Raw genomic sequence first — 14672 nt, forward strand, 5'->3', positions numbered from 1 at the left:
TAGCATATAGAGCAGCAGTCTCAAACTCACAGACCACGGTCCGCATGCGGCCCTCCAGGTACTTTTTTGCAGCCCACTGTCTGTACGCAATCTCACTTTCTGCCGCAGATCACCCGTGCTGGTGTCAGCTGACTTCCTGCCTTCAGCCCCTATCGCCGGTGTGAGCTGACTTCCTGCCCCGATCGCTGGCATCAGCTAATTTCCTGCCTTCTGCTGGCTATATGCTGCCGGGATTCCTCTTCTTCTTACCCCCAGACCAGCAGCAGCAGGTGCTACACATTGGAGGGGAGGGTGAGATTGTGCATGGGGAGAGAGCTTGTTGGGTTGGGGGGTGGGAAAGAGGGATGCCACTTGAGGGCAGAGGCAAAGACAGAGAGAGAGAGAAAGCATGCAGGAGGCATAAAGTGTTGGACATGGAGAGGGTGAGATGGATGGGGAAGGCAGAAAGGATGGAAGGAGAAATATTACACTGGGGAAGGGATAGATGGCAGAGAGTGAAAAGTTGGACTCATGGAAGGAGGGAGAGACAGATGTTGGTTTGGGAGAGGGAAAGAGGACCAGAGGAGAAGCATGCAGGAGGAAGAGCGAAAAAAATGTTGAACTGGTGGAGAGGAGGGAGAAATATTGGACTGGGAGGGGGGCCAGAAAGGAGGAAGGGAAAGAGAAATGTTACACTGTGGGGCAAGGGGAGAGATGTCAGACCATGGAAATAGGGAGGGAAGGTAAGACATGGAAAAGTAGATTTTGAGAAGAAAGCAGAAAAATTGAAAAATTGAATGTTAAGTTAATGCCAAAAATGGATGCAACTATACTTTTAGATCATACAGTATTCAGGCACCCCTAGTCGTCATCAGTCTCAATACTACATACTTTAGATATTTTAAATCATTTATTTTAAATAATTAAATAAATAAGTAGAAATATTCATCTTCATCTACGCGGGTGGGGGTAGGCACTCCGACATAGATCTATGTTTCACCCAAAGGGCTTTATCAAGGAAATCCCCCTTAAATCAAACGGCTCATGTTCCCCGCGTTTGTAGATTTAACCAGGGGAACATGAGCCGTAGATTTAACGCAGGGAACATGAGCCGTTTGATTTAAGGGGAATTTCCTTGATAAAGCCCTTTGGGCAAAACATAGATCTATGTTGGAGTGCCTATCCCCACCCGCATAGATGAAGATGAGTATTTCTACTTATTTATTTAATTATTTAAAATAAATGATTTAAAATATCTAAAGTATGTATTATTGAGACCGATGAGGACTAGGGGTGCCTCAATACTGTATGATCTAAAAGTATAGTGGCATATAGGCGGTACTGAGGTCTATAAGTTAAACAAGATAAATAAGTTAAATGAGACTCTACATGTGATTTATGGTGATAGTTTGGAGTCTTGAAAATAGAAACTGAGCTGGTTGCCTGATTTGTATTGACAAAAGATGGATGCAAGGCAGAAAGTGATGACAGAGAGAAAGCCAGTCAATGGACAAGAAGGCCCTGGAAACATAGTTAAAAGCACAGAAAAATAAAGTCACCAGACAACAAAGGTAGGGAAAATGATTTTATTTTCAATATAGTGATTGAAATGTGTCAGTTCTGAGAAAGAAAAAAATGTTAAACTTTAACTGTGAGGGCCGCAGAAAAAAATAGTTAATGTCTTATTAAAGAAATTGTTTTTTCTTTTCTGCGGCCCTCCAAGTACCTACAAATCCCAAATGTGACCCTGCAAGGGGTTTGAGTTTGAGACCACTGATAGAGGGAGAGAAGAAAACAAAGAATTTGCAGTATTCTAATCTATTTAGGACTAAAGCATGAAGAAGTATCTTCAAAGAAAGGGTTTCAGGGATTTGATGTTCCTAAAAGGCCACAAGATGGTGTCACAGTAGGATGTTTTGTGCAGAGTTCTGGTGAGATTTTGGACTACTTATGGTTTTCATTCTCTGCTGAGGTATAAGGGAACTATGTTTCCACTGTAGCAGGGACAAAGTAACTAAGGAGTCAGAAAAACAATTTGAAATATAAACAAGAGAGACTGACTCTGTATGTTAGCACAACCCAAAGGGCAGGACCTGCTATGCAAAAATATGGCTCAGAAAAATGTAACTCTAAAGAGGGAGAAGCAACCCCCTCTTAAGACAAGAGTTTTATCTTTTAATCATTGCTTAATAAATAAGGGTATAAGGGAAAGCAGAAGGGGCCTCCCCTTCTAAAGCAATCTACCTTGGGAGCATGGTAGACTATGCCCTTTGCTCATTTGCCCTTTGCTCATTCTTCACTGTTGGGCAAATCCATGGACTCAGGAGTGAAGAAGAGTTCTAATCTGGAAAGGAAGGTGTGGCTTAGGATGTTCTTTCAGGGTTGCAAGGGTTACCTGAATTGTGTAGCAGTGCTGTAGCTTTGGGGACGCATTTCTACCAGCAAAGACTAGGCATAGTTAGGGCATGGTTGCAATGTCCATAAATATTCTATATGCTATATAGTACTCTAGGCTGTTGCAGGCCTGAAGCCTCCCAGAAAATAATAAAGGATATTTGGTAGCTCATGGAAAGTAATGTGATGAGGAGTGTTTCAAATTCCCCTTGCACTGAAAGGTACAGCCTTGAAGGAAAAATTTGAGGGTACACACATCAGGAACCTGGCCAGAGATTAATGATAAGGACAGTGCTGGGATAGCATAGCACTATAGCAGTTAATGGCAAGACATGTCACTTTTTGAATAAATGCAGACAATTCTTACTGACTGGTACCAGTGTAAGAGAAATAAACTATTTAAGGGCAGAAAGAAATTTCTTCTTTGACCTGTAGTAAGGTAAGGGAGTTCTTCACCCAGAGAGTGGTAGAAAACTGGAACGCTCTTCCGGAGTCTGTTATAGGGGAAAACACCCTCTAGGGATTAAAGACAAAGTTGGACAAGTTCCTGCTAAACTGGAACATAGGCAGGTGAGGCTGGACTCATTTAGAGCATTGGTCTTTGACCCAAGGGCCGCCGCATGAGTGGACTGCTGGGCATGATGGACCACTGGTCTGACCCAGCAGCGGCAATTCTTGTGTTCTTATGACCAGGGCACAGATTGTTAAAACTTTTAGTTTAAGCCAGTAGATGTGACTTGTTCCCTCAGAGTTTCTTTGTACCTCTAAGAAGTATTATTATTGTATACTTAATAGAAAAATACTATAAAAAATACTATTATTGATGAAACTCTGAGCTTTCTAAATTCTTGCAGGGAGAAGCACTCCTATGACCATTTCCGGTTGGCCTAGGCATCTCAGGCCCCACCTGTGGGCGGGATTTGAGCCGCCTGGGCCAATCAGGTCCTAAAGCCAGCCATTCAACGGATGGCTGGGCTGTCGGATGGATAGGCTTGGCACCCGTCTGTCCGCCATACGTTATTGAAGGTACGGGGAGGGGGGTGGGTGGGGGGCCCTTGTGTCGAGGGCAGGAGAGCTTGGACTCCCTATTGCCCGATCCTGTCGAGTTCGGGGGTGCCCAGGGCAGGAGGGCTTGGGCTCTCTCTTGCCCCGATCTTCATCAGGGGTTTGGGGCTGCTGTGGGGCAGGAGGGCTTGGGCTCCCTCCTCCTGCCTTGATCGTTGTCGGGGGGGGGGGAGAAAGGTGGATCGCGGCAGGGAAGATTAGCCATTTCTCCTGCCGAGATCATTGCTGTAGGGGGTAGGCAGGTTGCTGGGGCCGCTGAGCTGATCGCAGCGGCCACGATCAGCTCAGCGGCCCCTTTTTGGCACTTATACCTGTTTTGACTTGGTCTAAGTCAAAACGAATAAGTGCCGACTAGGCAACCTGCCTAAAGTTTTGGTTATACCTGCTGCACGCCTAGGTCTAGGTCGGCCCACCTCCCGCCCACCGCCCTCCCTTTCCCCTCCTCTAAAAACGCCTCTTTTCTCTCTGTGCGTTTAGAGGCAGGGGAAAGGCCTAAGCTGGTTTTAGATACGTCTAAAACCAGCTTTGATTATGGGTACTTGGATGATCAGGCTTTTTGATCATCCAAGTACCCATTTAGGCCACTTTTTAGACTTTTTTAAAATTATTATTATGAGCCCCATACTGTATTTACAATGTCTTTGGAGCAGGTATAAATTTATACATGTTGGAAGGCTGGTGGGGAATGTTTGATATCTAGTAAGTTTTATGATATTGTGATGTCCTTAAAATGTTTTTATGGATACACTGATAAATACAGATTCAGAGCTTGATGAGCAAATAAAAAAATAAATATTGGAGTTATTTAGGGGTGATTATTTTATGAAAGTCTCTAGCAGAGTAATACATTTACAAGGCAATTCTGTAACAGGATAAGAGCCTATTCTATAAAAGAAAGTGGATGCCTACTTTCCTTTATAGAATACAGTACTTGCATAACCGGGTGTATATATGTATAGTATTTAGGTGAGAGCACTTATGCCAATGTAAATGAGAGTTCTACTCCTGAATATCAGAATGTATGTGTGTAAATACTGGTATTCTAAACAGTCACATAATTAACACACATCAGTGTCTCACCTATGTTTTAGAATTGCCCCATTAATGGCTATTAGTAAATATCTAACTTCACTTGAAAACTGGCTTTAGATTTTGGACCAAAAAAGAGCAGTACTGTATTTTTTATTTTTTTGGCAGCCATCTTGCTTTAGTTAGTCCTCTTAATTTTTTTTTTTGTGGTCTAACTCTGTGGGTTCATGATTAGGTTTATCATGGTCTATAGCTGCTCCTAAGGTATTGTTAACTTCACCTGAAGCCTCTTTACTCTGACAACCACAAGCATTTGTGCTACAGCCAAGAGAAGGCACTTTTTTTTATCTTGGGTGATATGTGACTAGAATCGATTTTTCCTTTTGCTTTCCTTTATACTTCAGTAGCAGTGGTTTCTTTGCTGTGACTTGTTACAGAATGAGGTCACCAGATGGAAGTAATTAGCAAGACCTGGTGGGAGAAATATTATTTTTCCCCCTCCAAAATTCTTATTCTCCCCTGACCAGGCCTTATTTTTAGATAGCCTAGAACCAAGTTTGAACCAAGCTATTTACAAAGGGAAAACGAATGTCTAATGGTAGGCTATATCCATCCGTCTGTCTGTGACTCTATTTCAGCAGCTCAAGAGGAAGAGGTATTGAATTATCCTTTGGGTTAGATAAACTCTTTCTTGTCCTAGATTGAATTTATTTTGCTTTAAGGTTAGCTGTGTTTCCCATCAATTGCATGGCAGTAGTAAAAGCCAGTGAGAGCAGTTGGTAGACAGACAGGCAGATGTGTCTGGAAGAGATCAGACGGTAGATAATAGCAGCAGGTGGGAAAAGAGAGCACTCTAGTGTGCAGTACGGATAGGCAGCCAGAAAAATTTTGTTTCCGGCCATTTCCTGTGTCGTTTCTGGGAATGTTGGTTTTGTTCATTTTTGTTTTCCCCTAACGTTACAAATAGTGTGCACTTTTCCCAGTAGTGGACATATGTGCAACGGTTTATGTATGTGTGCAACATTGTGAAAAAAGTGTGCACTGTATGCAAAGAATACACACTTTATCATCAAACGAAAAAGCATAAGTCATGCTTTTTTTTGCTCCTGTTCATTGAAAATGCAACGACAAGGGATATGCTGTTGACATTTCCCATGTGGCTGGAAATGATAGCTCAAAAAGTCAAAATAATATGAAAAATATGTTAACCCACACAAACAGAGATCCTCACAAAGTTAACCTAATGGTATAAATGCCTAAGTCAGGGGTAGGCAATTCCGGTCCTCAAGAGCCGGAGCCAGGTCAGGTTTTCAGGATATCCACAATGAATATGTATGAGATGGATTTGTATGCACTGCCTCCTTGAGAGGCAAATCAATCTCATGCATATTTATTGTGGGTATCCTGAAAGCCTGACCTGGCTTCGGCTCTCGAGGACCGGAATTGCCTACCCCTGGCTTAAGTGAAGGAAAAGATCTCAGAACACCACCCCCAAGGATCATATTACTATTCTCCTTTGGTTATTCAGTGGTAAAGGGTAGCTTTCATTGATCAAAAAACCTTCACATTTATAGGGCTTTTTAAAATTTAACAGTCTTTTTTATTTTTATTTATACTACTCAATCAAGTGTTTATTTTTAATCCTTTTTTATGAAAATGTTTTTTTTAATTTATGATTTTTAAGGTTTTAATTCTTAACACCACAGTAAATGGTATGTGTCCCAACTAGCATTTAAAGTTATAGACACCAAAAAAGCTTCACTTATCCTATGCTTAATGTTTCTGTCTGTATTGCCAGAACTGCATAAGTCATGTATTCAGAGCTGCCCAAAATCTCTCTTTGTGGCGACAGTGACCATCTGACGGGATCTGTTTTGCCAAAAACTATTGGCTTCCTCAGGGTAATAAAGTCGGACTGCACCGAAGCATAAACATAATTAAAGTGAAAACCTTAAATAAGTTGTTATCAAAGACCTGAGAGGCAAATAAATTAGCTCACTTCCAGCGTTCAGGCAACATTTGTTGTAACACGTCATGAAGCATTCAGAAATTTTCTCCTCTGCTGTAGATACCCTCACTCCTCCCATTTCATGTTCTGTAAGGCATGCCAAACCACAGCCCTGGCTTACCTCCAACATCTGCTTTCTGCATTCCTGTGCTCAATCTGCTGAACATCTTTGGCTTAAATCCCGCGCACATGCTGACTTCATACACTTCAAATTCCTGCTGACATCCTTCCAGTCTGCACTCTCACTTTCCAAACAAAAATACTATGCCCATTTAACTAGCTCTCTTAGCTCTAACCTTCACTGTCTCTTTATCACACAAAACTCCCTATTCAAAATGCCCTTACCTCCTATCCCCCCTAAATTTTCTCCCCAGACTATGGCAGAGTCCTTCTACGATAAGATTAGGAAGATTCACCTTGAGTTCTCAACCAGGTCACTTCACACATCACTCCTTCTTCCATCTGTCCATTTTGCCAACCTCTCCTCAACCCCCTGCCCCCTGTTTCAATGTACATTCTACCACCATTGCCTGGACTGCCTTTCATTTCAAGCCAAATTTCAAGCCATTATTAAATGTGCTTGTGTTGTTTTTAAAATCCTATATGGTATCTTTACTCCTCTTATTCCTTTATCTTGGAATGTATATAGATTCTCTTTTGCAAGAGGCAATCAACAATTTAAATTATTCTCTTGCTTCAAAAAAAAGGGATTAAAGGAGTCAAGATTTTTACTCAATCTTTGACTTTAAAATTTTCTCAACTTTGGAATGATCTTCCGCTTCTTCTAAGGAGTTCTGGTTTGCTTCAATTTTTTTGTAAATCTGTAAAAACCACTTTATTTGTTAAACACTTTGAAAATTAATTTTTCTGAAATTCAGTTTTTATTTTTTATGGTATTTATTTGTTAAGTTAACTATTGTAAACCGAGTCGAGCTTTCTTAGAATGATGACTCGGTATATAAAGCCAAGCCTTAGATTAGATTAGATTATTGACCTACTTCAGTCAGGCTTTTGCCCACTGCATTCCATGGAAACTGCTCTTGCTAAAGTCTTCTGTGACTTCTTCCTGATCAAATCCAAAGGCCTCTACTCTAGCCTCATCCTTCTCGATCTATCTGCTTCTTTCAGCACTGCTGATCACGAAAGACTCCTTGATACACTTTCTTCACTAGGATTTCAAGGTTCTGTTCTCTCCTGGTTTTCTTCCTATCTCTCCCATTGCACTTTCAGTGTATGAAATAGTGGATCCTCCTCCATTGCTATCCCATTATCAATCAGTGTACTTCAAGGCTCTGTCTTGGGACCTCTTCTTTTCTCTATCTATACCCACTCCCTTGGTACCCTGATCTCCTCCCATGGTTCTCAGTATCATCCCTATGCTGATGACTTCCCAGATCTACCTCTCCACACCAGATATCTCTACTGGAACCCAGGGCCAAGTCTCAGCCTGCCTGTCCGACATTACCACCTGGATGTCTCACCACCATCTAAAACTGAATATGGCTGATCGAGATCCTTATCTTTCTGCCTAAACCCCCCTCCCCCCATTCTTTATTCTGTGGACAATACTCTTCTCCACCCTGTCTTGTCAGCTCGCAATCTCAGGGTCACCTTCAACTCTTTATTCTCCTTCTCTGCTCAGATCCAACAAACTGCTAAAGCCTGTTGCTGTTTCCTCTGTAATATTACCTCTCCTTTCTGAGCACACTACCAAAACCCGTATCCAGGCTTTTGTTACCTCTTCCTTAGATTACTGCAACCTGCTTCTCTTAAATTTCCCACTCAACCATCTCTCTCCCCTTCAATCCATTCAAAATTCTGCTGTACGACTTATATTCCGTGAGAACTACCATACTCACATTACCCCTTCCTTAAATTATTTCATTGGCTCCCCATCCATTTTCAAATACAGTACAAACTTCTCTTACTGGCCTACAAGTGCATTCACTCTGCAGCCCCTCAATATCTCTCCTCACTTATCTCCCCCCATGCTCCCTCTCATGAATTCTGTTCATCGGGTAAGTTTCTCCTATCTGTACCCTTCTCCTTCACTGCCAACTCTAGAATTTGTCCCTTCTATCCTGCTGTACCATATGAATGAAACAGACTGCCTGAATCAATATGACAGACTTTATCTCCTAACAATATTTAAATCCAGGCTAAAAGCCCACTTTTTGAGGCTGCTTTCAACTCTAAACTCTCACTCAGCGTACGATATCTATGTCCAACCTATTGTTCTCTCTACTAGAAACTCTCTAACCCTAATATGTCCTGTCTGTCCAAATTAGATTGTAAGCTCATCAGAGAAGGGACCATCTATTACATGTTGTGAGCCTTTGCCCCTGTGCCCTATGGAGGGAATTCCCAGGAAAGAGGTTCCTAATGGGAGAAAAGGGAAAGATTATATAGAAAACCTCCCCTTAAAAAGACAGAAGCCCCTCTCTGTCCCAAACAAAGAGGAGACCCAGAGTGAGTCCTTTCCCCAAAGCCATAAACCTACATAGGGAGAAGAGAAGTGTAACCCAAAATACTTTAGGACCCTGGAGAGACCCAGAGAAGGAAAGGACTGGGTCCAGTTGTAAAGGAAAAGCAGAAACTTTTTTTTTTTTTTTTTTTTTTTACAGAGGCTTGACCAGTCTCTGAGAAACAGAAGCAAACCTATCCCTTTTAGGGAGCCAGCTGAGGAACAGCTGAATACACCAATAGCAAAGGAGGAACACATGAAAGTAAGAGAAGAGTCAGTGACTGGGGAGAGGTTAACTGAAAGAAATGTTCAGGTAAAGAGAGGAGGATGGGTAGAGGTTTATGAACAACCAGAACCTATGGAGAGAGAAATCGTAAACTAGGCTAGTTCCCCAGGTGAAGATGAGCCAGACAACCTCCCCTGGATTTTGAATAAAGGAGATTAATCTACATGGGGAAGCAGTTAGTAGAAAAGTTTCCTGATTTTGATTTGTAAGCAGTGGGAGAAACAAAAAGACTGCTGAGGCAGTAGATGAGAAAAAGTCTCCTGGCTAGCTGATAAATCCATTAGTATGTTCCAATACCAGTTATGAACATGCTTTTTTTTGTTTGGCACTGTTGAAATTGTGAAAGAAATCAGCTACCAGAGAGAGGGCCTAGTAATTACTGGAGTTAGGTGGGTTCTCCTGTCCCCATTTTAGTTTATATCTGACTGGAATTGGGATGAAGTTACAGGTAGAAAGACATTAGGAACTGAATATTGCCAAGGGAAGAAATATGAACTAACTCCCTCTTCTACGAAACCGCGTTAGTGTTTTTTAGCGGAGAGCCATGCTGAATGGCCCGCGCTGCTCCCGACACTCTTAGGAACTCAATGAGTGTCGGGAGCAGCACAGGCCATTCCGCACGACTCTCTGCGCTAAAAAACGCTAGCTCGGTTTTGTAGAAGAGGGGAGTAAGTGTGAACAGATTGTTATTGTTTGTTGAAGTGGCTGGAAGGAAGACTAAATTGTTTGTTGGGGGAAAATCAGTGATCTGTCTGGCTTTGTGCAAGTATAGAAGCTGTGAACTATAAAGAAAATTATGGAGTTTTGGGTTGGGGTTTTTTTTTTTTTTTAGAAGAGCCAAGACTTCCAGTGGCTTTTGTGACTTGTCCCTTTTGACCATTTCTCTAGCTGACTCATAGTTCTAGCCAGCTTCACCTAAATTCTTGTCAGTATTACCCGGTAGTGTCTGTTGGTTGTAATGCAGAGAACAGATTTCCTCTCTGACCGTATGCTAATAACAGCAGGCAAATGGCTTGTGTTTGGACATGTGCCATCCTGTGTATGTTTGAAAGGTAAACATTGCATAAAAGGAAGCTCCTCAACATTGTAATACTTGTAACTCATCTGCGAAGTAAACACATGCATTGGCCAGAAATCCCTCCCGTGGAAGAAGCTCTTCGCCTGACTGTAAAAGGGGCTACATGGCTTGTGAGAGGCAAAGGATGCAGTTACAGGCACCCACAGTGAAGTATTTCTTTTTTCCTATAAATAAATACTATTCTCATTCTTAAAAAAAGTTAGTGTGTGCTGTTCTATTCTCTTTCTAGAAATCAGTGGATTGTCAAACGTGTTTTACACTGGCCTGTTGTACGGTACGGCTAGGCATGAGGAAACGGTGCATGAGGAAAAATTGAAAATAATTGCTTTTTTTTTTTGGGGGGGGGGTTAAATGAGGGAGGGGAATAGTCCCCAGTTTGGACTAAATAAAGCTGAGTGCTAAGAAATTTCTCTTTGAAAAGTTTTACAAAGACTACACTGGAATTGGTTAAAGTGTAATTCTAGTATCCCATGGACCTAACGGAATCCATTTATGGCCAGCTAGTGGGAGGAGTGTGAAGTTTAGCACTGGGCATATCGCTGTCCCTTGTCAAGCTGGAACTGGAAGGTCACTGAGAGGTGTCTAGGCGCCTGCCTATGTTGAGAGCTCACAGTGTTAATTGTACAGCGCTGCGTACACCTTTCAGTGCTATAGAAATGATAAATAGGAGAAGGAGGAGGCAAATGTACAATAGTAAGTAGAATTTTTTTTTTTTTAGTTCAGTTATGGATTGTGGTATGCATTGTATCTTACATGCAAGCACTATTAATCAAGAATGTTGCAATGAAAAAAAAAGTTGTTGACTATTGGTGTACAGTGTATTTTTTTATTAACGGAATTCTTTTGGATTGAGGCTATGTGTGTGTGTGTAGGGGGCGGGGTCAGATTCTTGGCAGCCAGTACTGTACCAGCAACTCAATTGGAGGTGAAATTTAAAAACTTAAGTGAAAATGTCAAATAAAATCAGCTTTATTGTTTGTTTGGTTTTATGTTGTTTTTTTTTGCCTATAGGTTTTCGTTATATCACCTGTCAGATTCAGAACTGCTCTGATAGAACACTGAACGTCCGGTTTGCCGGCAGTATTGACTGGAATTCCTTGACTGTTCAAGATGATTATGCCTTTGTAAAGGTAAATGTTCCCCTGTAACTTTTAACTTTCAAAAGCTATCAGATGTCCAGCTATCAAGGTGATAGTATATACCATGATCAATGCAGAAGATGCTAATCAGGTAAATGAACACGTGAAAAAGAAAAAAAGGCAATTCTCTAGCTTGGAACTTCCAGTTAAGTGTGCTGACACTGCATGCTGAGTGCCAGTTCTATAATGGCATCTGTGTTCCAAGACAACATTATAGAATCCTAACATAAACCTGAATTGGCATATCTAAATGTATTTAAACAAATATATGTTGCGGTTAGTGTCACCACCTTTTCACAAATCAGGGGACCTGACATGGTCCATGTTTCGGTTAACACACCTTCATCAGGGGTCCCTAATTTGAAAGGTATCGAGCAAAACTGCAACTAAAATAAACTTGGGCCTGTATAAAAAAAAGTAACTAATCGCCGTAGCAGTGACTGCAATACCCTGTATAGAGTCATTTCTATGGCGACTAGCTACATTTTTTATACAGGCCCAAGTTTAGTTTAGTTGCGGTTTTACTCGATACCTTTCAAATTAGGGACCCCTGATGAAGGCTTGTTAACCGAAACACGGACTATGTCGGGTCCCCTGGTTTGTAAAAAGATGGTGACACTAACCGTAATATATATTTGTTTTAATAAACTTAGCCTGCATCTTGTACTCTTGTCTGCAGTTTTTCTTTGTTTGTTCTGACTATTTCACTGCAGACCAGTTGGATTGTTTTTTTTTTGTTTTCATATCTAAATGTATGCCAGGTCAATGACAGATGTAAATGAGCACATACAATTGCACTATGCAAGGTGCATAACTTTTAGTATTCTATAAGCTGTGTGCATATATAAAAGACACAGCTCATGCCCCTTCTACTTGTATATTCCACCCCTTTGCAGTTACTATAATTCTATAATGCTCTGGCATTATAGAATAGTGTGTAATGCACATATAAATGTAAGTGATATTTTTCTGTGCACTAACTTGTGCTCTGGGGCCTCTTTTATGGGTCTTTTTCATCCAGGCCTGTGATTTAATTTTTCCACCTTTTTCTCCAGGGGCAATATAGCTCCTGTGTTCTTATTCTGAATAGGATCAAATTAGGGAAGAAGATTGATCATGATCTGATATCTATCCAATTGAAAAGACTTAATTCCAATAAGATTGAAATGTACTCCAAATCCAGAAATACTCTATGCATGGTTTGTCCTTAACTTAGGGCTGGATTCTCAAAACTTACCTGAGGCACATGGGCCGGGTTGGGCCCATGTGCCTCAGGCCCCGCCCACAGGAGGGGCCTAAGGCTACTGGGCCTATTCCAGTTGGACCAGGCGCCTCAGGCCCCACCTGTGGGCGGGGTTTAAGCCGCCTGGGCCAATCCATTCCTGGGATGGCTGAGGCCAGCCTAAGGCCAGCCATTCCTGGGATGCCTAAGGCCAGCCATTCCTGGGATGGCTGGACAGAAGGGCTTGCACCTGTCCATCCGTCCAATGATTTGAAGGTACGGGGAGGGGGATTGGGGGTGGGGGGTCACGGGGTTGGCAGGGGGGTCTCGCGGGTCAACGGGTGGAGCCGATTGGGGGTTTGGGGGGCGTTGGTGGGAGGGGGTGCGTCGAGGGCAGGAGGGGCTGGGATCCCTCCTGCCCGTATCTTAGTGGGGGTGTGAGGTAGGGGGTTTGCCTGGGCAGGAGGGCTTGGGCTCCCTTCTGCCTGATCGTAATCGGTGGGGGGGGGTGGTTCGGGGTGCTGCGGGGCAAGAGGGCTTGGGCTCCCTCTTGCCCCGATCGAGTTGGTGGTTCGGGGAGTCACTGGGGCAAGAGGGCTTGGGTTCCCTCTTGCCTCGATCGAGTCGGGGGTTCGGGGAGTCGCCGGAGCAGGAGGGCTTGGGCTCCCTCTTGCCCCAATCGAGTCATGGATTTGGGGAGTCGCTGGGGCAGGAGGGCTTGGGCTCTCTCCTGCCCGGATTATTGTAGGGAGGGGGGGCGATGTATTCTGTAACCGGTGTTCTTTTTGACAGACACCGGTTACAGAATCCAGCTTTTAGGCGAAGAGCTGGCTCCTCCTTCGCCTAAAAGCCCTTGTTTTGGGCGCTTGAGACTTAGGCTTTTTTTAGGTTGATTATATGGTGTAAGTTTATACGTAGTGGTGGTCTGGGCGTTTAAACAGCTGAACGTAGAGGCAGGCCATTATTTTTAAAAAAAACCTTTTGGATGTTTTTTTTGATAATGGACATTTTCCCTGCTTCTACTTTCAATGTTTAAGGCCTTAGGCCAAAAGGGGACTTAGACGGTTTTTTAAATTATGCTCCTCTCAGTGTCCAAAGGTTGGTTGTGATGTCTCCAGTGCCTCTCTTTGTTGATTTTTTTTTTTTTTTTAGGGCAATTCCGGTCCTTGAGAGCCACAGGCAGGTCAGGTTTTCAGGATATCCACAAAAAATATGCATCTCCAGGAAGCAGTGCATACAAATCCATCTCGTATATATTCATTGTGGATATCCTGAAAACCTGACCTGCCTGTGGCTCTCGTGGACTGGAATTGCCTACCCCTAGTCTAGAGGATAGATGCCATCAAACATCACTTGAAAAGTGTAATCAGTCAATTCTCTCCTAGGCTTCTTCAGCTGGCATCATGATCGTTGCACTTGTCTGAATCTTGCTGCATCTGGGTATTGGGATGTGGTTGGGTAGCTGTAACAATCAATTAAAGTTATGAGCATAAGTTTGATATGTACAGGATTGCTAGTAAGGTTGTTTGTAGGATTGTTCTAAATATTCTTAAATGGAGTGGTGTTTAGATGAAATTTTTGCCTACTTTTGCAAAGCTGCTCTGGCCTGTGCCAGTGACAGCAAAATCATGTCTCTTGGAAATAAAATACATCTGAATTACTTGAAGGGGATGAAGCGCCAGGGAAAACAGTACCCTGAGGCTTCAGATTTCTCTGAACCAGTTATAAATTACTGTGTTAGATTTCTATAGAAAGTGGTTGGCATTGATCGATTGCCTTTACTGTTTTATTCTGCCACAGAGACTTAGAAATGACATAGTTGTCAGAAATAAACTCGTTTTATGCTGTTGCCATTCTGTAATAAAATGTCTATGGATTTTTCTTGAAGTCGACAAGATAGGATATAGGTATATACTGTATATATATGTACTTATTCAGGCTCATATTCAGACCGCAGGAGATTGCTAGTGATTTCCCACAGTCCACAGTGATACTGGAAATTCATTGC

The 14672-nt window shown here is 42.4% G+C and overlaps 1 protein-coding gene across 6 annotated transcripts in view; it reads left to right on the plus strand.

Annotated features, from left to right (window-relative positions):
• The window catches only part of SORCS2 (sortilin related VPS10 domain containing receptor 2), a 1263434-nt gene that overhangs the window by 994412 nt on the left and 254350 nt on the right, over nucleotides 1–14672 (plus strand). For all 6 annotated transcript variants that reach the window (XM_033949940.1, XM_033949949.1, XM_033949957.1 and 3 more), the window contains exon 7: nucleotides 11315–11433. In XM_033949940.1, coding sequence (XP_033805831.1) covers nucleotides 11315–11433 — 119 coding nt within the window. The remainder of the gene's footprint in view (nucleotides 1–11314; nucleotides 11434–14672) is intronic.

Source organism: Geotrypetes seraphini, chromosome 1, assembly GCF_902459505.1.
Source record: "Geotrypetes seraphini chromosome 1, aGeoSer1.1, whole genome shotgun sequence".
NCBI lineage: Eukaryota > Metazoa > Chordata > Amphibia > Gymnophiona > Dermophiidae > Geotrypetes > Geotrypetes seraphini.